Source organism: Herpailurus yagouaroundi, unplaced genomic scaffold (assembly GCF_014898765.1).
Source record: "Herpailurus yagouaroundi ecotype Mexico unplaced genomic scaffold, PumYag 220, whole genome shotgun sequence".
NCBI lineage: Eukaryota > Metazoa > Chordata > Mammalia > Carnivora > Felidae > Herpailurus > Herpailurus yagouaroundi.
Window position 1 is genome coordinate 4,896,011 of NW_024412451.1, and position 22,798 is coordinate 4,918,808.

Sequence of the window (22,798 nt, forward strand, 5' to 3'; positions counted from 1 at the left end):
AATCAGAATTTTTTTTAATGTTTATTTATTTTTGAGACTGAGAGAGACAGAGCATGAATGGGGGAGGGGCAGAGAGAGAGGGAGACACAGAATCGGAAGCAGGCTCCAGGCTCCGAGCCATTAGTCCAGAGCCCGACGTGGGGCTCGAACTCATGGACCGTGAGATCGTGACCTGAGCTGAAGTCGGATGCTCAATAGACTGAGTCACCCAGGGGCCCCAACAAATCAGAATTTTATTCCAAAGCGGTTGGTTGCTGGGTAGGCCACAGACCTTGTCTGCTCCATAGTCCCCCGTGGGTCTCCCTCTAACAAAGGGTGTCAGAGATAAAGCGACAGGCCCAAGGCCACACACCCGGCAGATGACACATCTGTGACCAGCTGGATATGCCCGGTCCTAACGTCTGGTTCTCTCTACACCTACACACATAAATAATTAAAGTATGTATGTGAAAGAGCCAAGATCTGGCTACGAGGCACGACACAGGGAGGTAATGGTGACTATGTTTTATAGACAGACTTCTGACGTTGACCCCATCCAAGGGTATTGTACCTTGCCTCACTCCACACTCACCAGGGCCCACTATCTGCGGTACTGGCCATGGGTGCTGGGAAGCCCTTGGAAGAGAGCAAGCAGGGGAGGGGCAGCTCTTGATGCACAAAGACCCTCCGGGGGCCAAAGTGGATGCCAGGGCTCAGGCTAGGGCCAGGGTCCAGGCAGAAGAGAACTGCGTTGAAGCGGGGCCGAGGGGGCCCAGAGGAGACCCACAGGGCCGATTTGGGGACAGGAGGACAGGGCTTGAGTCTGATGGGCTTTGGCAGGGGAAGAGGGGCAGGGCCGAGGCATCTGGCCTAGCGACTGGATGTACAGTGGGGCTGTCCCAAAGATGGGGCAGTAGATAGAGGAAGCGCGAATTCTTGGGCCAAGAGGCCAAACTCAGTTTATGAGGAGGCGAAAAAAGCTTCCACGTCAGAGAAACGAGAAACGGCCAGGACACTGGGAGCTCCCATCGCTGGGTCTTTGAAAATGAAAAGGGCCCAGGGCAGGGATTCCTGGTTGAAACCCTGGAGTCCCTGAGGTGCATCATCGGGGATGACAAGCTGATGTTTTGTTCTTTGGCATTTTATTTCAAAATAAAAGAGGGGAAAAAAAAAAATCAACAGCAGCACCGGGAGATCCGGCCTGAGAACGGAGAGATGCGGAGCTGGGGGGCCAAAGTGCATCCTCGACCCCAGGAAACGGAGCAGCGGGGAGTCCAGATCCCCCCCCCCCGCCCCCCGCAAAGGCCTGAGAGGCGGGGCTGGGGCCCAGACGCCTGGGTAGGGCCCTTATGGCTTTGGGAGTGTAGAGACCACGCGGGGGCGCCAGAGACCCAGGCGTCCCGGCTCCCCCTGGCCTTTTATTTCATATTGCACTTGAGGTGAGTCAAGGGTAGGGAGGCGAGGTTCCGGCGAGGACTAGATGCTACGGGTCAGTGGGTCCGAGGGGAGGTAGGTCAGTCTTTAGCGTCACACCGGGAGCATCCACTCGTGGGTTCCCGTTCCGTACTGCGGGACGACAGAGGTGGGCCGTGAGAGGAAAGCCACACTGCAACTCCCAGCAAGCCCTGGGGCGTCCCACGCTAAAGGGTTGTGGAGTTGCGCCCCCACGACTCCATGGGAAATGTAGTCCACTTCCCGGAAGACTGCCTACCGCTATAGGGAAAGGGGAATCGGGGCCGAGATGGCGCGGAGGCTCGAGGGCGAGGTAGTTCCGCCAAGGGTCACTGTCAGGCCCCCGAAGGCTCTAGGGGAAAAAAAATCCTCTCCGGCCGGGAAGGCCCAGAAAGTCCATTGACGTGTAGTTCTAGGTCCCGAGGCACAGGACTTTACCGAAGCTCCGGGGAAATGTAGTTCTAGGTCGAGTGCCATGGAAAGGGGCCCGGAGCTTCTCAGGAAAGCTCTCTCGGCTGGGATGAAATGGAAACACCTCCAGGGGCTTAGGAGAGGAGATATTCCTGGGCCACAGTGGGGGCTGAGGTCCAGAGGCTGGCAGGAGAGTCCTCAGGCCAAAAGGAGAGCCCAGGGCTCCAGGGCCACCACGCGCGGCGGGCTTCTGGGCCAAATACCCACCGGAAGTCCCAGAGGTTCATGGGAAGGGAGTGCCCCCACCGGAAGCGCCCCCCTTGGAGGCACAAGGGCAGGGAAGGCGAGTTCTCAAGCCAGGGTTCTAGAGGCTCCCAGGAAAGGGTCATTTCCCGCCAAAGAGTGTTCTAGGCCACAGAGGCTCCCGGAAAAGGAGACCGTCTGGGGCCCAGAGGCCGATGGCAGGGGCCATTATTGGCTCTTCGGCCTGCGGCGGGGGGTGGGGGGAAGGAGGCTCATGGAACGTGACCTTCCCTGGGGAGCACCCATCCAGCCCATTTCCCGGCGGGTGCACCTCACCTGGATGGCCCTCAGCTCCTTCAGGAAGCGGTGGATAAGCTCGGGCCCATTTTCCATGGTGGGAATGTGTAAGTGCTGGAGGAGAAAGCGCCGTGAGGCCCGGGCCGCGCGCCGCCTTCTTCCCCCTCGCGTCCCCAACGGCAGCCCCACCTCACCTTGCCTTGGTACACGATCCGGTGGACAGGGCAGACCTGGCAAGCGGTGCCCGAGCCAAAGACTTCCCGGACCCGTCCCTCGTCCAGCGCCCGCAACAGCTCCTTCATGGTGATCTTCCGCTCTACGACCCGGAACTCACCCTGCGGGGCGATACACAGGCGCCCGGGGGGGCTGCGCTGCCGCGGAGCCCGGCCTCCCCCGCCTCCCCAAGAAGGGTCAGAAAGAGACCCGAGGAGACACAGCCGGAGAGAAGGGGCGGGTGCCAGGGCGCCACGGCGCCCCCCGCCCATTTCCCCCTGAAGGATCTGGCCCGCAGCCCCGCAGGATCCCATCATTCCCGCAGACGCTGCGCCCTCACCCAGGTCCTGGCCAGGTCCAGCAGACTCTGTCTGACTACTCCAGGCAGGATGATACCGTCCAGCGAGGGGGTCACCAGCTCGAGCACTGGGGCAAGTATAAGGATGGGGGTGTCCCCTCACACCCTGCCATCCCCTTAGGAGCCATCCGAACCCCCCCCCCCCAGATCTGCGATCTGCTGGGAGTGACGGTAGCCCACTCCCGCCAGGGCCTGTGTTGGGTCAGGGGAGGGCTCACCCCCATCCTCGTAGGTCCAGTAGATAAAGATGTTCATGGTGCCCACCTCGGTGAGCTGGTGGTCAGGCCCGTACAGCCAGAGGACCTGTTCGCAGCCCCTCTTTTTCGCCTCCTCCTGCACCAACACCGTGGGCCCGTAATTCCTGGGAGAGGGCGACGGGGTTGACCGGGGAGCCGTCTTCTTCCTCAGACTCCGCTGAGGGGCAACCACCTCCTCTGTGAACTCTTACGACGCCCCCAGCCGGTCCCATCACAGCACATGCAGGGGCTCCCACCAGCCTGGGAGGCCCTGGAGGGCAAGGGCCCGGACCCGATTCATCCGTGTCCCCAGCTTCACCCAGCACAGGGCCTGGCCCTCGGGAGACCTCACAAGGTTGAAAGGACCTGAATGAAACTCCCAGCTGGGGCCACATTCGCTCTCCCAACACGCCTGTACCCCACCTTCTGTCGGGATCACCACGTGGGAGACCCTCCCCGCCAAGGCCAAGGCCCCTGGCAGGACAGATTTACACAGAAGGCCCACACAGAGGGGGGGACGATCATTGGAGGCCCCAGGGTACTGGGAGAGCTGAGCATGGGGGTCGGGAGGTGGGGTGCTGGCTGAGCTTGGGTGTTCAGGGGAGCCTGCGTGGGGGAGACACCAATGAGCTAAGTATAAACTTCATTTCTGGAGGCTTCCCAGGGGGCCGATCCTGGTTTCCCCACTGCCTTTCACCCAACCCCTTCCTAATACCTTTTTTTTTTTTATGTTAACAATTATCTATTTTTGAGAGAGAGAGAGCATGAGCAGGGGAGGGGCAGAGAGAGAAGGAGACAGAATCTGAAGCAAGGCTCCAGGCTCTGAGCTGTCAGCACAGAGCCCGACGCGGGGCTCGAACTCACGCACCGCGAGGTCATGACCTGAGCGGCAGTTGGACATTTAACCGACTGAGCCACCCAGGCACCCCACCCCTTCCTAATTCTGAGCCGACTTGTCCACAATGCTTAGCACAGACCCTCTCCCCTAGAGCCCCCTCCCCCCCCCCCAGTGCCAACATCACAGCCCACGGGCAAGCAGAGCTGTCCCAGGTATGTGAAGTAAGAGGGGAAGGACAGTGGACATCCAAAGACGCAAATCGACACCCAGTGCCTCTGAAATCCAGGGCACACGACATGTGGGGTCGGGGGAGGGACTACTTACCCCCCGACCTTGTAGTCACCGACCCCACCCACCCAGGCCCGGATGAATGTCGGGTCGGCTAGGAGGGAGACAGGGTCCACGGCATCTCCAGGGAAGTACGGGCCCACAGGGCAGAGAATGACAAACAGGAGAGCTTGCGAGGAACGGGCGACACCCAGTGAGGGCTGCAGTGGGCAGAAGGGGGCATCAGGGACCCAGGAGTCCAGGCCCCCAGGCCAGCCCCTCCCTCTCCCCTGGAGTTCCCACCGCTGCCCCTCAGCAGACCCCCCGCCTTCCGCCCCACATCCATCCCGCGCCGGAGTCAGGCCTACCTCATTTCCAATGATCACAGGTCGCACATAGAGGCTCGCGTTGGTGTCATCAGGGACCCAGTCTTTGTCCACTTCCACCAGCCGGCGGATACACTCCAGCAACTCGGCCTTGTCAAAACTCTGGGCAGGATTCCCATGAGTCAGGGGGACCCCCTGCGCCTCTCCCCCCCCCACCCCCGGGGGCCAGCCACGGCCCCTCACCGGCAGGCAGAGGCGCAGGGCCGAGCGCAGCATCCGGTCCATGTTGAGCCAGGGTCTGAAGAGGCGCACCTGCTGGTCGCTGCCTTTGAACGCCTTCATGCCCTCAAAGAGCTGCTGGGACAGGGGCGTAGGGGACTCAGCTCAGAGACCACCTCAGAGAGCCATGAGAGACACCAAATCAGAGCCTGATACACAAGGATACGGACACGGATGCAGAGACGGGGCTGGGGAGAGACTAACAATGGAGCACACAGAGGAAGGAAAGAGAAGAGACAGAGACACCAGTAACAGCCAGAGAGACCCAGAGACAGGGGTGCAGAGACAACACCCTACTTAAACCCTTTCCATGTTACATGGTACGATTTCTCGGGAACAACAATGGTGTGGAAGCTCTGGTTTTAAAGAATCCTCGTGTTTGAGAAGCACTGGAACAGCTACGGATGTAATGATACAACTTCCAGGATTTGCTTCAAAAATCTTACAGAAAGGGGGACAAAGAATGGAGTCCTGATGAAATGAGACAGTGATCGACACGTGTGCTAGCCGATGAAGTGGGGAAGGGGGGGCAGTTACCGCATTCTTTTTTCTTCCAAAGTATATTTATTTAATTAAAATGTAACGCCTTGGGGCGCCTGGGTGGCTCAGTCGGTTAAGCGTCCGACTTCGGCTCAGGTCGTGAGCTCGCGGTTCGTGGGTTCGAGCCCCGCGTCGGGCTCTGTGCTGGCAGCTCAGAGTCCGGACCCTGCTTCGGATTCTGTCGCCGTGTCTCTCTGACCCTCCCCTGCTTGCGCTCGAGCCCTCCATGGCTCCCAGGGCCCTCAACAAGGTGCCGGCCCCACAGCTCCTCTGTGGCCCTGAGGGTATCCTTAGCCTCCCCTGCCTCACTCCAGTCCCCGAATCCCCCCAGTACGCCGGGCTCTCCTTTGTCCCGAGTCTTTGTACTAGCTGCTCTGTCTCCTGCTAACACCCTCTAAGCTTCCCTCCGCCAGAAGAGACCCTACTTTCTTTCAAGTTACAGGTAGGATCGGTGCCTCCTCTGGCTTCCACGATGCCTCAGGTGCCTCCCCACCCCCACCCGCCATCACGATCATGCTGGGCTGTAACCAAAACACGGGGGTTTCAAAGGAGAGAACTGGGTCTGTTCATCTCGGGGAACCCAGCATCACCCAGCTCGGGGCTCGGCCTGGAATACGAGGGACCTGAGAAGGAAGGGAGACACGGAAAGCAAACCCAGGGCGGTGCACCCGGCAAGAGGGAACAGATGCAGAAAGACGGGGACGGAGGTCGGGCGCCATGCCTGTAGCGAGTAGTGGAGGCCGGAGCAGGCTGGGTGCAGCATGAGGTTCTGGAAGGGCTGGATACGGGGCTGGCCCCAGCCCTTCTTCTCGGTCCATTCCACCATCAGCATGTGGTCAGTGAAATTCTTCCCAAACACCAGGGGCTTGCTGGGGTCAGGCTTCTCATGAGGCTCCCGTGTTATTTCCAGCTGCAGGTCTGCAGCCTGAGAAGAGACGGGGGACCTGGGTATCCTGAACTCTGGGCCCAACCTCAAACTGAAAAACTACAACCCCCATGAATCTCTGGGGCTAAGACCTAGAGAGAAGAGACCCCCCTGTGGCCCCAGAGGCTTCTGGGACATGCAGTATCCAATCTCTCCCACAGCCTTATGGCGGATTATGAGGCCAGCCCGTTGCCAACCACCTTCACCTTTGGACCCTGGACCCTTTTGGAGATGCCCAAATCCAGCTGCCGGCCCCTCCCTCAAGCCTAAGGGTCCTCGCCCTCAGTCCCCTCCTCCCTCAGACCCAGTAAGTCGTCCAGGCCCCAGCCCCTCCTTGAGATCCAAAAGTATATTCCCGTCCATTCACCTTGAAGTTGGATGAGGCGTATCTTCTGGGGCCACACAGAAGCCAAGAGACAGGGAGGAGTTTGCGGGCCCAAATCTGGAGGGGGGGGGGGACAGAAGTAAGAAAGGTAGTGAGGCCAGGAGAGAGAGAGAGAGAGAGAGAGATGGAGAGAGACAGCGAGCAGGGGACCCTGGCGCTCGCTTTGCCACTTCCTGAACTTGGGAGGTCCCTCTGGCCTGCTCTATCCCAGACCCGGTGCATTCTAGATGGGGCATGTAGCCCTGGCCAAGTCTGCCCCCCTCTCAGATCAGCGTATAGTGGGAGGGAATCCCAAAGGAGGCCAAGTCCCCTCCCTGCCCTCGCGAGGGAAATCCCTAGAAAAAGCTGAATCAGCTCCTGTTCCCTCCTTGCCAGGGCAAAGTTAAACACAGGCACCTCCCACCCCGGGGAACTTTGTCCCCAGCCCTGAAATCAGCTCAGACAGAAGACAACCGACTGAGGGAAAGTGCACAGGTAAGTGAAGGCCTCCCTGGGGGACCCAAATCCTGATAAGAGTTAGAAAACTGAGGAACCTATAGGCCATAACTCCCCAGAACCCAGAAGCTGGGCCCCCCGCCCCCTCCTCCCTCAGACCCAGAACTCTGGACTCCTCAGACCCAGGAGACCCAGTCCCCAGCCCCTCCTCCCTCAGGCCCAGGAGTCCAGACCCCCAGCCCCCTCCTACCCCAAACCCAGGCCTGTATCCCCTCCTCCCTCAGACCCAGGAGTCCTGACCTCCAGCTTCCCCTTACCCCAGACCCAGGAGTCCAGGCCCACAGCCTGCTCCTCCCTCAGACTCAGGAATCCGGGCTCCCAGCCCCCTCCTCCCTCAGATCCAAGAGTCCAGGACCCCAGGCCCCTCCTCCCCCAGACCAAGGAGTCCAGGCCCCAGGCTCCTTCTCCTTCAGACCCAGGACTCCAAGGCCTTATTCTCAGGCCTCAGATTACCTGAGGCTCCCAACCCCATACCTCAGACACCACTGATTCTAATTCCCTACGGATCCCAGGGCTGAGGTGACCACATGGGCCTGGGGGGGGGGGGGGCGTCCCCTAGTCATTGACAGAGACCCTGCTCAGATCAACACTTGTGGTCCTGCCTGAGGCAAATAAGGGAGAGCAGGTCTGTCTGTGCCCATCAGGGTGGCCTCTCCCCAGTATTCTTTTTTTTAATTTTTTTCAACGTTTTTATTTATTTTTGGGACAGAGAGAGACAGAGCATGAACGGGGGAGGGGCAGAGAGAGAGGGAGACACAGAATCGGAAACAGGCTCCAGGCTCTGAGCCATCAGCCCAGAGCCCGACGCGGGGCTCGAACTCACGGACCGTGAGATCGTGACTCCCCAGTATTCTTTGACCTCACAGTGCCTCCTTCCCAGCCTGGCAGGAAAGCAGCTGGGTCATGAGGTTCGGGCCACCACAACAGCGGACGTAGCCTGCTCCTGCCCTGTGCGCTGGGTGAGCGGACGTGAGCATGAATGGCAGCAGCCACTGGTCAGTAGGTGAGTCCTGGGGAAATGGGGGGTGCTGGGCTGCCAGGTCCTAAAGTCTGGGCCCTGAAGTCAGAGGAGTGGGGCTGGAGAGCGTGGGCCCAAGAGCGGCCGGCCGAGCAGGGTGTGGGTCTGCATCGTGGCCTCTAGGTGGCGCTGCGTTGCCCACACAAGTCTGTGGCCACGCTTCTGTCCCGGAGGGAACCGGGCTGCACAGCATGGAGACAGCATGGCCACCCATGGTGGAGACAGAGGTATCCGGGCAGGAGAGTGGCCCTCAGAAGGAGCCACATGGAGAAAAACAAAAAAAAAAAAAAAAAAAAAAGAGGGAAGAGCAAGAATGAGAAAGAGACAGATGGAAACAGAAAACAAAACTCAGGGGCCGCCTGGCTGGCTCGGCCGGAGGAACGTGGGACTCTTGATCGCGGGTTGGTGAGCTGGAGGGTTGAGCCTCGCGCTGGGTGGAGAGATTACTTACACATAAAGCCTTTCAAAAGACACACTGAAGACAAAACTGAGAAGAGCAAGAAATCAGGAACAAGAGATGCCAAAAGAGATTCGATCATAAAGACAGACCGATACGAGAGACAGATAGGGAGACAAACTCACGTCAAGTCAAGTCTGGAGAAATCCAGAAAAATTCCGAGGGCGAGATATAGAGAAGCTGAGGGAAGGAGGAAGAAGTGGACAGAGACCAGGCTTCAGGTGACAGACAGCACAAAGTGAAAGAAGACCAGGGGAAGCGAGCAAAGCCGACACCAGGAAACAAGCTGTCTCGGTGATATTTACAGACAGAGATACCCAGGAGATAGAGATATCTCTACCTCTCCCACAGGGCACAGAGAAGGGGCCGGACAGTGTCCAGATTATAAATCTGCACTGGCCATCAAGACCCTGTTGTCCTGAGAGAAGCTGTCTTCGTCTTCCCAGGACATTTCTGCAGGCACAGGGGGCTCAGCTCAGCTCAGGGAAGGTGCTCCACCTTCTGACACCCCACGCCACGGGGATCGGACCCAAGGGATACCCTCAGATGGTAGATGGGCTGTTGGGACAAAGGGTGTAAAAGGGTGGGGGCTGAATTAAGAAACAAGGGGGGGGGGAGCGGAGGGGCACAGGGCAGGGCTCTGCAACGCGATGGAGCCTCCCCTGTGTCCCCATTACAGCCTAGGACTGTCCCCATGCGGGACTGTCCTCCCAGCAAGGCCCAGGACTGTCTTTTGTCACAGTTCAGCCCTGTCTTTCACACTTCAGACGGCCCCCCACATCTCAGCCCAGGAAGAGTCCCCCCTCATAATGCAGTGCTGTCCTTGTCTCAGCCAGAGACTGTCCCTACCCCAGCCCCAAACTCTCCCGGTCAAAGCCCCCAAATTGTCCTTGTCATGGCCCAGGACTGATCCCATCACATGGAGAACCGTCCCATTGTAGCCTGGGACTGTCACATCACAGACCAGGTCTGTCCCATGATAGCTCAAGACTCTCCCAAACTGTCCCCATCACCGCCCCGGACTTTCCCACCACAGCCCAGGAATGTCCCCATCAAAGCCCCAGTTGTCCCTGTCACAGCCCAGCATCCGTCACCAAAGACTCCGAAACGTAAAAATCTGCCCTATCTATCCACCACGCTGGCATAAGAGTCCCAGACAGAGTCAGGTGCAGACTTATCGTGAAAAACACTTTCCCCAAGGTTAAGCAGCAGCTGTCTCGGGTTCTAAAGATCCCTTCTTTGAGTTGTTACTATTTCTTTCCTCGCCGAGAAACTTGATTCTCTAAAATCATACTCTCCAAAACTCTGCTCACTGGCATCTTATCAGGAAGAACAGCCCCTCCCATTCTTGCCAGGACGATCTGTCACTTTGACAGTGCGAAGCTGCCTCGACTTCCAACCCGGACGCAGGCTTTCAGATAAGAGGTTTCTGGGACACAACATTCCACATAGATCTTAACCTTTTAATTCCAAGAAAATCGGGCCTTGAACCCAATTCCCAGTCCAGACCTGAGATCTATGCCTTCATCCTACCCCCAGCCCTGGGGGGGGGGGGGGTGTCTTTTCCCGACGCCCCCACGCGCTGACTATTCCCTCCTTAGTCCCCCCCACCCACCCCAGTCCAGAGCCTGTCCCATTACTCTGCCCTCCTCCGTGTTTCCCCCCACATATCTCCGGTCGGCGTCCCGGTCCCACCACCCTGTCCTTTCACAGCCTCGTGCTCCCTGCCACGGGGCCCCCTCCTCCTCGGGGCCCCGCAGCGGAACCCGAGCACCGAGGGAGCGGCGCAAAGCCGGACGAGCCGGGAGCTGGTGGGCCTCCCGGAAGTGGGCCTCCCGGAGGGGTTTCCCCCAGCCTCTCTCCCCACCCAACCCTGCCCCGGCCCGGGGCCGCGAACCCACCTGCCCCAGCGCGGGTGCGGCCATGGTCGGTGCGGCGGGCAAACTGTACCCGCCCGGGGCGCCGCCCAGAAGAAAGACGTTCCGGCCCCGCCCCGCTCACGCCCCCCGACGCGGGAGGGCCCCTCCTCTGACACCCCAGGCCGGCCGGGCCTCCCCGACTATGGGGCGCCCATGGGGAGCTGGGCCCTGCTGGAGAGCGCATGCGCTGGAATCCGCGAGGCGAAGGGGAGTCCATTGAAATACGCCCTCCTCCCCACCCCCACCCAGCTTCTGTTCCAGCCACGCAACCGCTGTACCAGAACGTACATGGAAGTTTTGTTTCTGTTCGTTCTTTTGCTTTCATGCAAAAGTACTGTCGCGGCACGCTAACGAGGATAAGCAGTTCGAGGTGAGAGAGGAAAGGCCAGGAACAGAAAGAAACCTCCGCATATCTCGATCCCTGGGTGATAAGGAAAAGCTCTCGCTGTAAACGTCTGTAAATAGATCACGTAAATGAGAAAGGACTTGGGAAAAAGGCCTCGGAAGAGGGTAGCAGGTAGGGATGAATGAGGGGGTTGCAATCAACCCCTATTTTTTTTTTCAAGAAAATTTTAACGTTTATTTATTTTTGAGAGAAAGAGAACGTGAGCAGGGGAGGAGCAGAGAGAGGGAGAGAGAGAATCCGAAGCAGGTTCCAGGCTCCGAGCTGTCAGCACAGAGCCCGATGCGGGGCTCGAACTGGTGACTCGCGAGATCATGACCCGAGCCCAAGTCGGTCGCCCAACCTGATGAGCTCCCCAGGCGCCCCACAGTCAACCCGTATTTGAATATACTTTTTTTTTCTTTCCAAGAGAAAATGTGTCTTCTTTGTAACTTTTTAGGAGCTACAACGCACGTGGTTCATCATGCCTCCTTCCGGTCCCTGTCATCAGCGAGGCCCGGAAAATTTTAATCCCCCACCGCATCAGTGAGCCTCTAAGGACAGCCCCTCAGGCAGGGTTCCCTGGTTATGCCCCTTCATGAGTGTCTCCCCACCCACAGGACCCCGAAGGACAGAGTTAGCTAATTACAGCGCACCAGGATCCACCTAATCCCTAGCGATTCAAACCTGCATCAGTGCCCCCTATACCGAACTCCTCGGCCACTGTGGCCCCAAAACCATCCGTGGTCAGAGTTTCCCCCAACTCCCGCATCCGGGTTATTGTGACACCGAAATGTTCGCGCTGTGTCCTCAGTTTCCGATTCCTGGGCCGCTGTGCCTCCGTAATCCCACCCTGGGATATTTTGCCCCCCAATTCTGTCCCCCGGCCCTAAGAGCCACAGGTCTCGGCAAATTCCCAAGCCTCCTCCTCCTCCTCCTCGGAGTCCCGTTTCGCTTCTCTCCGTCCCGGTCCTCCTCGGCCACCACCTGGCCCGGGGCCCGGGGGCCGCGACCGCGCCCGGCTCGCCTCGGCCAATCAGCGACTGCCGCACACCCCCGCCGCGGCCAATCCGCAGCAGCTATGCAGCCCCACCCCCTGGCCGGGGAGACTAACCCCCTACCGCGCCCCGCGCCCCATCAGGAACCCAGGGCCCGCTCTTCCTTAGCTAGGGAGTTCACGCCCTCTAACTTCCCCCTTCCCCCAAACCCAGGAGTTCGGGCCCCAGCCCCTCCTCCCTCTGACTCAGAGGAGTCTGAACCCCAGCTGCCTCTTCCCTCAGAACTTGTGGAGCCCACCACGCTCCCAATTCCTCAGCCGGCGAGGTCAAAATTCCTTTCCCCTAAGGACCAAGAATAACCAAGAGGAGGCCCTTTCGTTTCGCCTCCTCTACCATTATCTCCTAATAGAGCTTAATTTACTCTCCCCTGCGGGCCTTTTTATTAGCAGGGGTGAAGCCGACCGGCAATACTTTTCTCAGGAGCCCTCCGGGACGGGCTCCTGCTGCAAGGCCTGCTGGGAGTCGTAGTCCCTGGGGTCAAGACCACTCGTGGGAACGCGTGGGGCTGCAAGGGGCGGGGCGGGGGGCGGGGGTTGGCGGGACGCGCTCCCGGCGTGGCAGAACTCAAAAGAGCAGAAGATCAATGACATGAAGGCTTCTTCCTTCTGGCTGCAAACTACTTTTATGGGAACCTGCGGGGGGGTGGTTTGGCACGTTGGTTAGTGGACTTAATGTCTAGAGTTGGGGTGTGCATCTAAGAAGCAGGTGGGTCGAAGCTGAAATTTGGGAGTCCTAGTTAGGAAGGCCCAAGTGGAAACGTGAGAAATCAGGATGGGTTGGTGGGGGGCTCCAAGGGGGTGCCGGGAATGGCCTTGCACCCGTACCCCAGCTCTGCACCCCCGGTCACAAACAGCTCAGTCCCAGTGCAGAAGTTGGCTTCAGAGGCCAGGAACACGGCTGCCGCTCCCACGTCAGCTGGCTGGCCCATGCGACCCAGGGGCTGGGGAGAGACCAGGGAAAAAGGAGATCAAGGGAAGCCCCCGCCTGACTGCTACACCCTAAGCCTCCCATACCACATGGCTCTGGCCCCCCACTCCTACCTGGGCCAGTATGCCTTCTCGGATTGTGGCTGGGGGGTCAGGCGTGGCGGCGGCCAGCTCCTCCCACAGTGGGGTCCAGATGTTTCCTGGGGAGATACTGTGGGGAGGGAGGAGAGGGGATCAGGGAAGTGTGCCACAAACACGGCCTCGTGGGCTCACTTCCTGCCTTCTCCGCCCATTGGAGCTGCTCACCAGTTGACCCGGACGCCATATTGACTCTCATCCAGGGCCAAGGCTTTGGTCATGGCTGTTACCGCCCCCTGCGGAAGGTGATGTGGGGGAGAGTTCAGTCCAGGGAAGTTGAGGTTCCTCCTGTTCTCTCCTCCAACCAGGGGGTGTCAAGCTGGGACCTCAGAATGGGGTAGCCATGCCTTCCCTGAGGGCTTCTATGGGATGCCCCAGGCTCTGTTTCTTGGGAGGCACTGGCTGCAGGTTGTCATGCCTCAGGGCTGAAGTCCTTGGAGGCCCTGGTGGGGAGTGAAGGAAGGGGCAGGGTACCTTGGTGGCCACATAGGGAACTGCCTGGACCTGGCCAATGGCCCCGACCAGACTGGAGATGTTGATGATGTTCCCCTGGCTCTTCCGCAGGTGGGGGAGGGCAAGCTGGGGAGACAGAAGGCCAAGTAAGTCACCTGAGCCCCTAGAGCTGCCCCCAGCCACACTGAAACACACCCTGATGTCTGGGACAATGGCCATTGCTCTGGTATGTTCACTGCTTGGGTCTCTGTGCCTTGTAGGGACAGCATTCCAGAACCCCAGAGAGCACCTTCACTGGTTTGCCCCAGGGTCTCAGTGCTTCAGGAGTCTCTCCATGCCTGGAAGGCATTTTTCTCTGCCTCACCTCTACTACCCCTCTCCCTCTCTCTCTCCCCCATCCTTTGTGTCTTTGTCCTCCTTCCCATCCCTGTCCCCCCTTCTCTAGGTCTCTGTCTCCCCACTCTGGGTCTTTGTGTGTTACTCAGACTCCTGTCCAGATCGAGACAGGAAAATTCAAGATGGCCGCATATTTTGCAAAAATGAGAGGAGACTCTTTTATCCATGAGGGGAAGCCCTGTGGTCCGAATGTGATGGGGGGGGGGGGGTTGTGACATGCACCCCACTTCATGAAGCTCCCTACCTCCTTGGAGGTCCCTAAACTAATTCTCTCTCCCTCTCCTCCCTCCCTCTCTGTCTCTCAGCTCTTGGACTACACATGACCTTGAATAAACTCAAATTCTATCCTTCCCCTCTCTTTCCTTTGACGGCTGAGCTGGCCGGAGGCAAGACCTGTTCCTGCCATGTAATATTAAAGGGGCGCCTGGGTGACTCAGTCTCTTGAACTACCGACTTCACCTCAGGTCATGATCTCACGGTTTGTGAGTTCGAGCCCCGCGGCGGGCTCCGTGCTGCCAGCTCACAGCCTGGAGCCTGCTTTGGAGTCTGTGTCTCCCTCGTTCTCTGCCCCTCCCCCGCTCATGCTCTGTCTCTGTCTCAAAAATAAATAAACTTTATTTTTGTTAATGCTTATTTTTGAGAGAGAGAGAGAGAGAGAGAGAGCACGAGGGGGGGAGAAGTAGAGACAGAGGGAGACACAGAATCTGAAGCAGACTCCAGGCTCTGACCTGTCAGCACGGAGCCCAACGCTGAGCTCGAACTCACAAACCGTGAGATCGAACTCACAAACTGTGAGATCATGACCTGAGTTAAAACCAAGAGTCGGCCTTCAACCGACTGAGCCCCCCAGATGCCCCACCTGACCAGCCCTTTGAAACCTTCTCCACTCCCTCAAAAACAGCCTCCACCTATTCTGAGGACTGTAGCTTCAAACACTGAGCCTTCCAACCTCAGGGCCTTTGCGTTTGCTGTTCCCTCTGCCTGGAATACTTTTCCTGACATAGCCAGGGGACTCACCCCTAGGGTGACCAGCCATTCCAGTGTGCTCAGAACTGAAGTGCTAAGGTGTCTGTCACATAATAGTTGCTCAACAAATATCTTTTGCGTGAAATGAATGACTTTATTGAGGCTCTATTACGTGCCCCGCCCTGTTGTCAGGTCTTCACGCATATTGACTCATTTAATCCTGAGGACAACCCTAGAAGGAGGGACTATCCATAGCTCCTTTTTCCAGGTGAGGAGACTGACCAGGGGACAGAGGGGACTGTCACTGTGATGATGTCAGGGCCAGCACTTGTGGCCCAGCAGTGAGCAGTCAGGGACCAAAACCCGTAGCCAAGAAAAAGAATTTCTGAGTGGTAAGAACTTTAAGACAAGGGGCACCTGGGGGGCTCAGTCGGTTGAGCGCCCGACTTCGGCTCAAGTCGTGATCTCGTGGTTCGTGAGTTCGAGCCCCGCATCGGGCTCACTGCTGTCGGTGCAGAGACTTCTTTGGATCTTCTGTCCCCCGCCCTCTCTGCCCCTCCCCTCCTCATGTTCTCTCTCTCAAAAATAAAATACACATTAAAAAAGAGAGAGAGAGAGTGAGAAACAAAAGGAAAATAACTTGGAGATAATACAAGCATAAGTGCCAGGAGTATGTGGGCCCTGGGCAGGGGAGGGCGGGGGTGGAATTCTGATCCGCCCAATTTCTCAGGCACCACCCACACTTCTATCCTTTCCTTCTCCACGCTCTCTCATCAGCCTCAGAACCTTCCTCCCTCAGCTCTGAGGCTTGCCCAACCCCTACCCCAGGCCCCGTCCCTGCCTATTTTTTTTTTCCAATTTTTTTTTTAAAGTTTATTTATTTTCAGCCAGAGACAGAGAGGGCGCAAGCAGGGGAGGGGCCGACAGAGAGGGAGAGAGAGAGAGAAGAGAGAGAATCCCAAGCAGGCTCCACACTGTCAGCGAAGAGCCGGACACAGGGCTTGAACTCCTGAACCCTGAGATCATGACTTGAGGCTAAATCAAGAGTCAACGCTTTAACCAGCCAACCAACCAACCAAACAAGGGACTGACCCACCCAGGCGCCCCTGTCTCTTTCTTTCTTTTTTTTTTTTTTTTTTTTGCCCATTTCTTTTGTAAACCTTATCACTCTCCACGTAGGTATTGAACTTCCTCCCCACCCCTACCTGGCAAATGTGAGGTCCCTGAGGGCTGTGGCACTGGGCACACAGCTAACGCTCAACAAATATTTGTGGCACATTCTCTGTGACCCCTGCTCAACCCTCCCACACATTCCTTGGCCCATATCCCCCACCCCCACCCCGCTCCCAACCAAGGTCACCTAGCACGCATCAGTGTAGCCGTATCAAGGACCAGCTGGAACCTTATTGGCCTCCCTTTGGACACCTGCCCAGGAGAGCCTGGCTGTGCAGCCACTCTCTGGCCTGACTCCTATTTCCCCTAAATGTTGGGGTTCCTGGGTCTGCTCTCCGAGCTCTGCCAGGGGAGCCCCCACTTTGCTCGTTTCCCGTTTACATTGGAACTGCCTTCTGGAGCTCCTGACCTGCCCCCTTTGGGCATCTCCGTCTGTCTGTCTCCAGTGCAAAACCCCCTCCACCGTTGCCAAGAATCTGCCTCTCTCCCTCATTTCCAGCCTCAGACATGGGGTCCCCTCCTACCCAGCTTCTCAAGCCAGAGACCTGAGGGCCTTCCAGAGCCTCCTCCCTCTCCCAAAGTTCCTTATCCGATCCGTCACTAAGCCTGGCCATTGCGCTTTCTAAGGACCTCTTTAATCCATACGATTCTCTCCACCTCATTCATTCGCTCAACAAACATTCACTGGGCCCCTGGTACGTGCCAGGTCCTGTGGTAGGTGCCGGGGATACCACAGGAAACGCGATGGGGAGAGATTTCTGCCCTCGTGGAGCCCAAATTCTGGGGGGAGGTAACAGTAAACACATAAAAGTGCCTGATGGAATGTGCTAGAATGTGATCAGGGATAAGGAACAAGAAGTAAAGCAAGATGAGGAGAATGAGACTATTGGGCTGGGTGCGGTTGCAAAAAGGGTGTTCAGGCAGGAGCTGTGGGGAGGTCTTGGAGAAGTCTGGGCCAGGCAGAAGGAACAGCATATGCAAATGCCCCGAGGCAGGACAGACCTGCCTGTTACGCTCAACAAGGCCACTGTGGCCGGAAGTGAGGTCAGAGGAGGAAGAGGGGCCAGACCATGTTAGGGGCCTTGAAGGCCACCTCTTTTTACTTGCACAAATGTTCCTGTCTCCTTTTTTTTTTCTTAATTTTTTAAAATGTTTATTTATTTTTGAGAGAGAGAGAGAGAGAGAGAGAGTACGAGCAAGGGAGGGGCACAGAGAGACAGAGATGCAGAATCCGAAGCAGGCTCCAGGCTCTGAGCTGTCAGCACAGAGCCTAAGCTCAAACACATGAACCGTGAGATCATGACCTGAGCCACAGTTGGACGCATAACCGACTGAGCCACCCAGGTATCCTGCCACTGTCTCCTAATTCCTGTTTTCCTACCCGCCACACTTTGTTTTCTGACTTGATCTGCATGCAAGAGCCAGAGTGATCTTTAAAAAACAATTTTTACGGGTGCCTGGGTGGCTCAGTCAGTTAAGCATCTGACTTCGGCTCAGCTCACGATCCCACGGTCTGTGAGTCTAAACCCTGCACCAGGCTCTGTGCTGTGAGCACAGAGCCTGTTTCAGATTCTCTGTCACCCTCTCTCTCTCTGACCCTTCCCTGGTGGTTTCTCTCCAGATAAGTACATAAACTTAAAAAGATAATTAAAATAAAAACTAAAATAGTAAAAGTAATCTCAACACCCAATGTGGGACTCGAATTGACGACCCTGGGGTCAAGTTGGAAGCTCTACTGACTGAGCCGGCCAGGTGCCCCGAGAGTGATCTCTGAACCTAAACGATCTGTTAGTATTAACGCCATCACATCACTTTCTTGCTCAAATACCTCCCATGGCTCCCTACTGATCCTGAGATAAAGACCAGACATCTCAGCATGGCCCTCAGGCCCCCTGCGATCTGCTCCCCGACAACCCCTTCGTCCACTCAGCCCCTCGACGGCACCAGGCTCTCTCCCTGCCCGGCCTCTCCCTGCCCGCTGCTCCCAACCTGGAGGGCCAACCCCCCCCACCCCCCATTTAACACTGCTCGTCTTTCACTTCCTCCAGGAAGCCCACCCTGACCCAGAAGGAGCCAGGCTCCCTGTCACACACCTCCCAGAACCCAGACGTGTCTCCTTCCTAGCGCGAAACACTCACCCATAGAAACTCATCTCTGCATTTAGGCACGGACGCCGGACTACTCGGGACTGTAAACTCCACAAGGGCAAAGACCACGCGGTGCGTCCCCAGCACCCACAACGCTGCCCGACACCTCCCGAATGCTCAGGATTTGGTGAATAAATAGATGAATCAGCAGAAGTCAGATGCTTAACGAGCTGAGCCACCCGGGAGCCCCTATACTACTCTTTTTTTTTTTTTTTTTAATTTTAGAGAGAGAGAGAGAGTGAGCGGGTTAAAGGGAGGGAGAGAGAAAGACAGAGAGAGAATCTTAAGCAGGATCTGAGCTCAGCACAGAGCCCAACGCAAGGCTCGACCCCACGACCCTGGGCTCATGACCTGAGCCGAAATCAAGAGTCGGATGCTCAGCCGACTGAGCCGCCCAGGCGCCTGGAGAATGTTCTTGTTTTTAGGAAATACACCCCAAAATACTGAGGGGTAAATGGACATCATGCTTGCGATTTACCCTCAAGGAGAGGTAGGAAAATAAAGCAAACAGGATAAAATATTGACAATCGGGAGTCTGGGTGTACTGACAATATTTTGTAAGTCTTAAATTATGTCAAGAAAAATCAGTAAACATTCTAATCCGTTGGTAGAGTTTATGAAGTTCCCACTGATGAAATTATATGATGTCTGGGTAGGGGATGGCAGGGGCAATGGATAGAACAGTTTAATAAAATGTTTCTAATTGCCAAGCTGGCAGTGGAGACGGAGAGGACTGTCTTTCGTTCTTGAAACACATCCCAGTGGTTTCTGCCCCAGGGCCTTTGCATACTCTTTCCTTTGTGAATAAAACATCCTGTGCCCTACTTCTCCGCTTCCTTCCCTCCCACTCAGGGCTTAGCTCAACCCTCGTCTTTTCCCTTCTGCCAGGCTTCATTTGCCCAACATGTTTCTCAATGACCTCAACCTGAGTTAGATACAGTGGCCACAGGAAACAGAACGGGGTGATGTTCGCGATAAGCAATAAAAATGTGCAGGCGGTAAACTCGGTGCCAGGCATGTTCTAAGGGCTCCGGGTTATTCAATTTACTCTTGCTTGGTTCGCAGAACAGCCCCGCGAACCGTGTACCACGATGAGCCTCATTTTGCAGGCGAGAAACCTGGGGCACAGAGAGACACTGCAGGTAGGAAGTGTCGGGGAACTTCGGCAGGCGGGCCTCAGATCTGGGCCGCTGACTCCCCCATGAGGATTCTGTACCAGCCGCTCACGGGTAACAGAGTCAGAGCGCTCAGGAGGGGGAGGTGGGGACTGGGGTACCACGGAGAGCCGCGCCCCATGTAGCACACTGTCGCTCTGCCCCCTGGGGGTCCCGTGTGCCACCCTTTCAAGAGCAACCGGAAATCCGGCCGTTTGTGGGAAATCTCTCGCTTTGGAAACGCTGGGAACTGGATACTATATACTATATACTGAGATACTATATACAGTAAAACCTTGGGCCGCGGGCCTAGTTCGTTCCAGAAACAGGCTTGTGATCCAAGGCACCTGAATACCAAAGGGGGGTTTCGAGCACCAGCGGCTCAGTCGTCGTCACGTGATCGTGCTCCGCCTCACGTGCGACCCCGTAATGCAAGACGTCGCTCGTTTATCAAGTTAAAACTTATTGGAAACGTTTGCTCGTCTTCCAAATAAACTTGCGGGACGAGTCACTTGCAACCCAAGGTTTCACTGTATATACAATATGCCCTTTACGGGCTGATGTTTATGTGTGTCTAATTGTCCGGGGGTGGCAATCTCAGTGGCAAACAGAAGTTAGGCACAGGAACGAGGGTTCACGGGTGAACCAAGGACGCCCAGCAGCCCGGAACCACTTCGCCTGGATCTCAGGTGAGACCTGGAGGTCGGCGCCCGAGTTTCCCCACACCCGTGACCGCTGGCCCACTCCTGGGCCTCCTCCCCTCTCTGTCTACACTGGCTTTTCCGACCTACTCCAGCCTCCAGGCCTCCACTCTCACCCCAGGCCCGAGAATCCCACTCAGACATCGGGTGGGCACCCCCCCGCCCCACGCAAAAGGTCCCCCCCCCCCCCGCTCCTCCCCAGGCTTCCGGGTCACAGTGGATGACAGCTCAGTCCTACCAGTTGGTGGGGGTAGGGGTGGGGGAAAAAAACCCAAACCCCACGCCTTTCGGTCTCAAGCCCTCCCGCACAGCTGGTCTGCGAGGAAATCCTGACATTCTAGCTTCGAAAGGGATCCAGAAGCAGGCCAGTTCTCATCAAATCCACGGCCACAAGCCTGGTGGGATTCGAATCACCGGCCTGGACCATCCGGTCAACCCCTTGGCTGGGCCCAAGGCCTCCGCCCTCGCCCCTGCCTGTTCCTCATACGGCCACCAGAGGGCGCCAGTTCCGCTTACGGAGCTCACTTCGTTGCCTTCAGGCTCAAGTGTCAAAGTCAAGTCCTCACCCAGCCTGACAAGGTTCGATATGATCTAGGCCCTTTTGCCCCCATTCTGCCCTCACCTCTGGCCCTCTCCCCCTTGCTCACCCTGTTTCAGTCACACTGGCCTCCACACTGCTCTTCCTATACCCTGATCAGCGCCACCCCAGGGCCTTTGCACTGGCTTTTCCTCTGCTGGATTGCTCTGCCCCACACACATTCTTGAAGTCTGGCTTAAATGTCACTTCTCAAAGAAGTCTTCTGACCACCCACCCTGTCTAAAAGAGTACACGCATACCCGAAAAAACAAAACAAAACAAAACAAAAACAAAACAAGGGGGCCTGCATGGCTCAGTCGGTTAAGCGCCCGATGTCAGCTCAGCTCATGATCTCATGGCTTGGGAGTTCGAGCCCCGTGGAGGGCTCTGTGCCGACAGCCTGGAACCTGCTTCGGATTCTGTGTCTCCCCCTCTCTCTGCCCCTCCCACGCTCATGCTTTCTCTCTTCCTCAAAATAAATAAGTAAACTTAAAAAAATAAGCTGTTGCACAGGATGAATACGTACACGTGGGTGCCATGTAAGTCAGGGTGGCCGGGAAGGACAGGAGGTTCTGAAGAGGTGGGGTTTGAACTGAGATGGAAAGCAGGAGGCCACTATGGGAAGATTCAGAAGGCAGGACGGTAGACAGAAAAGCTCTTTGTGACCCACTGCTCTCCATAGGGTGACAGAGCTCTAACCGCCTATCACAGACTCCCCGTCTCAACCCCTTCCCCCATGTTCCTAACATCCCTCAAGGCTATCCGCACACCACTTTGGAAGGTTCTGGAAGGTCCTTGGGGCGCCTGGCTGGCTCAGTCAGTTAAACGTCCGACTCTTGGTTTCGGCTCAGGTCACGATCTCACGGTTCGTGAGTTCGAGCCCCGCATCGGGCTCTGTGCCGACAGTGTGGAGCCTGCTTCGGATTCTCTCCCTCCCCCTCTCTCTGTCTCTCCCCTACTTGCTCTCTTTCTCTCGCTCTGAAAATAAATTAAAAATAAATAAATAAAAATGAAAATTTAAAAGGAAGGTTCTGGAAGGTCCTCAAGGACACCGGGCTGCGTAGCCACGCGGTCAGTTCTAACAGGGGTTTGCACCCACCTATTTTCTACAAAGAACGGAGTCCTTTTGGAGTCAGATCAAACCAAGGCAGAGGAAACGCTCTGCTCTGAGGGAAAGTGGGTCTGACAATCTCATCGTCAGGAGGCCACCCGGGCCTGCAGCCCTCACCTTGGTCAGGGTGTACATCCCCAGCAGGTTCACCTCTAGCAGCTGCCGGAAGCCCTGGGCAGAGGTCTCCTCGGGCCACTGTGGAGGCGGATCTAAGGGTGGGGGTGGGAGACAGAGAGACAGAGAGAATGAGGGAGTGACACAGAAACCAGGGAAGGGAAATAGGGGTATGGGAGGGAGGGGTCACAGGGTGGCAGCGTGGCAGACAAGAGGGTCAGGGATCTTGAAAAGGAACGAAGGTTGCATAACAATTCATCAAAAAGCAGTCTCAGGCCAGCAGACGCAAGCTCCAACATGAGCCCTGCCACTTCCTGGCTGTGTGACCTTGGGCCAGTCACTTTGCCTCTCTGTGCCTCGGCCTCTTCATCTACAGAACAAGGATAACATGTAGCTCTTGGGCTTAGAAATTTCACGAGTTTGGGGGCGCCTGGGTGGCTCAGTCGGTTAAGCGACCAACTCTCGATTTCGGCTCAGGTCACGATCCCACGGTTCATGAGTTCCAGCCCCTTGTTGGGCTCTGGGCTTCTGTCTTCAGAAGACAAGGAGTTAGAGAGATAGGGGAGTGGGAACAGGGGGGCAAGACAGGCAGTGGGAGGAACGCCCCCTGAATGCTCCAAAGCCTTTAGGAGACAGGGGGATGAAGGCACAGAGGGGAAGAAAACCCAGGATGGCGGGTAGAAAACTCAATATGGCGGGTGGAAAGCTGAAGGACTCTTGGGTTGTCTTCCCCAGGGGCCGAGGGCTTGTGGCTTTGCTTCCTTCAGGGATCTGCTCAAACATCTTCAGAGAATCCACACGGGATCCTGTTTAACACAGCCCCTGACATTCTCTAGGCCCTCGATCGGTTTTGTTTTGTTTTTT

General features: G+C 56.8%; 2 protein-coding genes and 1 long non-coding RNA gene across 8 annotated transcripts in view; 1 reads left to right on the forward strand and 2 right to left on the reverse strand.

Moving 5' to 3' along the window:
- Positions 1 to 1,099: 1,099 nt before the first annotated feature.
- On the reverse strand, positions 1,100 to 10,734 carry BCAT2 (branched chain amino acid transaminase 2). Of its 3 annotated transcripts, none has more exons than XM_040457642.1 (11): positions 9,060 to 9,096; positions 6,732 to 6,806; positions 6,161 to 6,364; positions 4,864 to 4,977; positions 4,663 to 4,782; positions 4,352 to 4,515; positions 3,172 to 3,314; positions 2,936 to 3,021; positions 2,577 to 2,717; positions 2,422 to 2,496; positions 1,100 to 1,545 (listed from the first exon to the last, which is right to left on the reverse strand). In XM_040457642.1, exons 3-11 carry the CDS (start codon positions 6,269 to 6,271, stop codon positions 1,507 to 1,509), a joined length of 993 nt encoding a protein of 330 aa, XP_040313576.1. In that variant the 5' UTR covers positions 6,272 to 6,364; positions 6,732 to 6,806; positions 9,060 to 9,096; the 3' UTR covers positions 1,100 to 1,506. The 3 variants fall into 3 exon arrangements, with proteins under 3 accessions (XP_040313576.1, XP_040313575.1, XP_040313574.1); XM_040457641.1 differs by lacking the exon at positions 9,060 to 9,096 and adding an exon at positions 10,621 to 10,734 and having other exon boundaries at positions 1,103 to 1,545; positions 4,864 to 4,974; XM_040457640.1 differs by lacking the exon at positions 9,060 to 9,096 and adding an exon at positions 10,621 to 10,734 and having other exon boundaries at positions 1,103 to 1,545.
- On the forward strand, positions 6,558 to 12,445 carry LOC121018744 (uncharacterized). 3 transcript variants are annotated; one of them, XR_005785313.1, is made up of 5 exons: positions 6,564 to 6,671; positions 7,125 to 7,223; positions 8,125 to 8,247; positions 10,433 to 11,155; positions 11,481 to 12,445. It is a non-coding gene; the product is annotated as an uncharacterized LOC121018744 (long non-coding RNA). The 3 variants fall into 3 exon arrangements; XR_005785312.1 differs by lacking the exon at positions 11,481 to 12,445 and having other exon boundaries at positions 6,558 to 6,671; positions 8,125 to 9,268; positions 10,433 to 11,229; XR_005785311.1 differs by lacking the exon at positions 11,481 to 12,445 and having other exon boundaries at positions 6,563 to 6,671; positions 10,433 to 11,229.
- A 232-nt stretch (positions 12,446 to 12,677) lies between these two features.
- HSD17B14 (hydroxysteroid 17-beta dehydrogenase 14) overlaps positions 12,678 to 22,798 on the reverse strand; it is a 13,918-nt gene continuing 3,797 nt past the window's right edge. For both annotated transcript variants that reach the window (XM_040457644.1, XM_040457643.1), the window contains 5 exons: positions 21,938 to 22,029; positions 13,617 to 13,721; positions 13,311 to 13,378; positions 13,119 to 13,215; positions 12,678 to 13,018 (listed from right to left, as the gene is read on the reverse strand). In XM_040457644.1, the coding sequence (XP_040313578.1) occupies positions 12,845 to 13,018; positions 13,119 to 13,215; positions 13,311 to 13,378; positions 13,617 to 13,721; positions 21,938 to 22,029 (536 nt within the window). In that variant the 3' untranslated portion in view covers positions 12,678 to 12,844. The remainder of the gene's footprint in view (positions 13,019 to 13,118; positions 13,216 to 13,310; positions 13,379 to 13,616; positions 13,722 to 21,937; positions 22,030 to 22,798) is intronic.